The sequence below is a fragment of the Tupaia chinensis genome, unplaced genomic scaffold, assembly GCF_000334495.1.
Source record: "Tupaia chinensis unplaced genomic scaffold, TupChi_1.0 Scaffold000047_1, whole genome shotgun sequence".
In the NCBI taxonomy this organism is placed as follows: domain Eukaryota; kingdom Metazoa; phylum Chordata; class Mammalia; order Scandentia; family Tupaiidae; genus Tupaia; species Tupaia belangeri.
Genome location: NW_006159505.1, coordinates 3069314 through 3073507, shown reverse-complemented (window position 1 = coordinate 3073507; position 4194 = coordinate 3069314). Strand labels below are relative to the sequence as shown.

General features: G+C 41.9%; 1 protein-coding gene across 1 annotated transcript in view; it reads right to left on the bottom strand.

Annotated features, from left to right (window-relative positions):
- The window catches only part of MRPL48 (mitochondrial ribosomal protein L48), a 70918-nt gene that overhangs the window by 59315 nt on the left and 7409 nt on the right, over nucleotides 1-4194 (bottom strand). Inside the window, exon 2 of the mRNA XM_006140973.3 lies at nucleotides 1210-1262. Coding sequence (XP_006141035.1) covers nucleotides 1210-1262 — 53 coding nt within the window. The remainder of the gene's footprint in view (nucleotides 1-1209; nucleotides 1263-4194) is intronic.

Sequence of the window (4194 nt, the reverse complement as noted above, 5' to 3'; positions counted from 1 at the left end):
ACATGGCCTCAGGACACCACCAGCAGGAAAACCCTTACCAGAACTAGCCGTAGACCTCTCAACTGGGAGCTAAATAAACCTCTGTTATATTAAATTACCCAGACTCAGGTATTTTTTATCATTAACAAAACAAAAAAATGACAACTAGTCTCTGGGGCTGTAGATTTTACTTTGAGTAAGATTAAACAGTACCACTAGAGAATTTTTTATTTTTTTAAGAGAGATTTTTGTCACAGGGAGCATGCATTTACCAGAGAGACAGAGAGACAGAAAGCGAGAAATCATCCCCAAGGAGGATGGCCACACCGCAATCCCCTCTCTTCTATTCTCCTCTCAGAATCTTGGGAACACATGCATACTTGCCCAGAGTGAGTTTCAAGTCCCCGGGTCTGGGATTTGAACTACAGTTGACTATATGGGAGTGACATAGCCATTATGCCATCTGCTGGTCTCCCATTGAAGATTTTTGAACCAAAAAGTGCTATGAGCTAACTTGGCTTTTAAAGAATCACTCTGGCTTTATTAATTTTTTAACTAATTTATTTACTTAATGAGTGAAAGACAGAGACGGGCAACCCCAACAGGGTCTTGTCATATGGTGATCCTCCCCCAGCCTTTCAGCTTCACACTGGCATGCCTAAGTTCAGGATGACCTAGGATCCAAACCCTGGGCCTTCTCATATGGACCCAGTACCTCATGGTAGCACACCACTGCCTGTGGCACCAGTGGTAGGTCTCCTTTTTCTCCACTCTGGTTTGATTGTGATGGATGGAAGACAAAAGTAAACACAGATAAACTAGTTAGGAGGCAGGGTGATGGTAGGAAAGGAGATGATAAAGTAAGGAGTTGTCCTGAGTAAGGAGTGGTCCCGGTGGTTTAGCAAAACAGAAGACACAAGGCCTAACACTGGAGATAAGAAATAGCTTCATTCTGCATGCATCTCGAAAGCAGAGCCAACAGGTTTCCTTGAAGAATTAGATGTACTAAAGAAAAACAAGTGTCAAGATAATTGCAAGGACATTGGCCTGAGCAACTAGGTGAAAGGAGTTGCCGTTTACTGCCAATGGAGGAGGATCAAGAAGGCAGGGGAGTTAGGGTTTGAGATGCCCAATAGACATGTAAGTAGACATGATGAAAGACAAACACTGAACCAGCATGCAAATACGAGCTACTTGTTAGGGTAGCTTTAATGTTACGAATATCCTTACCTTAAGAAGGAAGAGCTCTGCTTGAAAATGGTACTGTTTCTCAGGCACAGCACCTACAGCAAAACAGCCGTGTTAGGAGGATCTTAAGCATTCACGGACTTCAGGTACTTTTCAAGAGGCTAGAAACCCACAAAACACAAACCAAAAGGACCTGAGGCCATTATCTAGCAAAAACTAGCAAAGGTGTATGGTATAGGGGCCAGCAGGTGGCACGATGGCTAAGGGCGCTAGACTCCCACGTGGCCAACCGCGGTTCGAGTCCTGGACCTGGTGGCTTGCTTTGTCACTTTCTCTCTCTCTCTTTCTCTTTCTCTGCCCCTCTCTGGTCAAAATTAAAAATAAATAAATAACATTAAATAAAATAATTCTTTTTTTAAAAAAAGGTATATGGTATAGTCAACACCAACATACAACAAACCAAATTGTCTTCTGTCCACGTACTACAGAAAATGCTAAAAAAAAAAAAAAAAAACCCTGCTTTTCCCCACACTGCTTTTTTTTGCCTTGTTTCCCCTTTCCAACTTGATCATTTTTTTTTTTAATTTCAGTCAGCAAGGATTATGCATCTGTCATATGCAGCACCATCAGAGGGGCTTTTTTTTTTCTTTTTTTTTTTAATTAGTGGACACATGCCAGAGAGAAACAGAGAGAGAGAGGGAGAAAGCCCCTCCCAGTAGGGCATGGTCACACTATCATCAGAGGGGCCTTAAGTCTTTAATTCTCAAAACACAATTTTACAAGTGAAGCAACTGAGCATCAGGAAGTTTTAGTTCAAAAAAATTATAGCTAGGAAGTGGCTGATAAGACTGCCTTACTCCAAAAGCTATGCCTCTAGTTCAGGATACTTTCTCTCTCAATCATCATCATATCAGTATCGACAAAATAATAATGAAAGGAATCAATAGCAGACGCAGGTTCTCTCCTTAGGCTTCCTTCCGCTCCAGTTATTTCAGTCTCTTTGAAGGGTTTGCCTGGAGAACTTTTTATAAACTAGATAGATAATATCAAGGCTGACTGAAGCTGGAGGTGACCTGTGGCACCAAGACCCTGTTCAGGATGCTATTTCTTTTTCTCTCTACCTGACTACCTCATTCATGAAAGAAATAAATGAACAGACTTAAAAAGAAATAACTATGGGCCAGCCCCATAATCTAGTGGTTAAAGGAGATGAATTTCACATGGTTGTTGTGGTTCAAATCCCCCAACCAGAAGCTTGAAAAATAGGCCAGATGTGTGTGTATGCATGCCCAAAATCCCAACAGGAGGAAGAAATGGAGGAGAAAGGATTGTAGTGTGATCATGCCCCAGTGGAGGGTATTTTCTCCCTGCCCCAAGCACACGTATCCGTTGGCAATAATTAAAAAACAAAACAACTATATAATAAACACTAAATGTCAGTCCTTAAGATTCCATAATACATAGTCATAAACTCCTTCCTAGACAAATGCGCATAGGCGTGGATATGTAAAAAGTATGCATATTATTTCAGGAGAATCACTGAAACTCTGAACATCACCCAAGGGCCCCTAGGCTAAACCTAAAGATCCTAAGTGGCAAAGGTCATGTCATATTCCTCTCAGGAATATTGTAAACAGTCAACCAAACTTTGTTTTAGTGAATAAATAAATGATTAGAAAGAAGTGAAGGGTCAGCAGGTGGCATGGAGGTTAAGGCCAGACGGATCTCATATGGCCAACAGTGTGATTCAAGTCCCAGAACTGATAGCCAAAGAAATATCCCGGATGCTTGTGCATGTGTGCCCAAAATACCATGAGGAGAATGGGGAAGAAAGAATTGCAGCATGGCCATTACCCAGGGAGGTAATTTCTCACTTTCCCTTTCTCTCTCTCTCCCTGGTGGGCTCATGAGCCCTACAGCAGAAAGAAAACAAAACAAACAAACAAAAAAACTGAATGGGGCCAACCAGCGGTATAGTGGTTAAGGCAGGTGGATCCCACATGGCCAACTGCATGGTTGAACCCAGTGGCTTAAAAACATGCCATGCATGCAAGCATGTGTAACCAAAAGCTAAAGAGGAGAATAGAGGGCAAAGGATTACAGTGTGGATATTCTTCCCTGGAGTGTGAAAAGGCTTTCTTTCTCTCTCCCTCTCTCTCTCCAGCAAGTGCACATGTCCTATAGCAAGTTAAAAAGGAGTGAATGAATAATAATCATTGCTGCCTTTTATTAAGCGCTCGCATCTGTTTTGTTAAATAACTACCATATGTCTAAACCATAATACTCTTACAAGAAAAGTGTTATTATCCCCATTTTACAGTTGAGGAAACTGAGATTAAGTTATATCCCAAAGTCAAACAGCTACTACTAAAACTAACATAGGAGGGGCTGACAGATGGCGTGGTGGTTGAAGCACTGGACGCCCATATGGCCAACTGCGGTTTGAGTCTCAGACCTGCTGGCTTGAAACTCACACTGGGCACATGTGCATGCATGCCCAAAGTCTCAGAAAGAGAATGGAGGAGAAGGGATTATAGCATGTCCATCCCCCCAGGAGAGGGTGACTTCTCAATTTCCCTCTCACTGTCTCTGTCTTTCTGGCAAGTGCATGCACCTTATCGAAAACAACAACAACAACAACAAAAAACTAGCATAGCATCAGGCCGGCAGGTGGCATGGCAGCTAAGGTGCTAGACTCCCACATGGCCAACTGTGGTTTGAGTCCTGAACCTGGTAGCTTGCTTTCTCACTTTCCCCTTCTCTCTCTTTCTGTTTGGTCAAATTTTAAAATAGGGGACCAGCAGGTGGCACAGTGGTTAAGGCGCTGGACACTCCCACGTGGCTGACCACGGTGCCAGTCCCAGACCTGGTGGCTTGCTTTCTCATTCTCTTTCTCTTATCAAATTAAAATAAATGAATGAATAAATAAAATTAAATCAATAATTTCTAAAATTTAAAATAATAATAATAACAAATAACATTAAAAAAAACTAACATAGAATCTTGGGTTTTTCTGTCTCCGAAGTA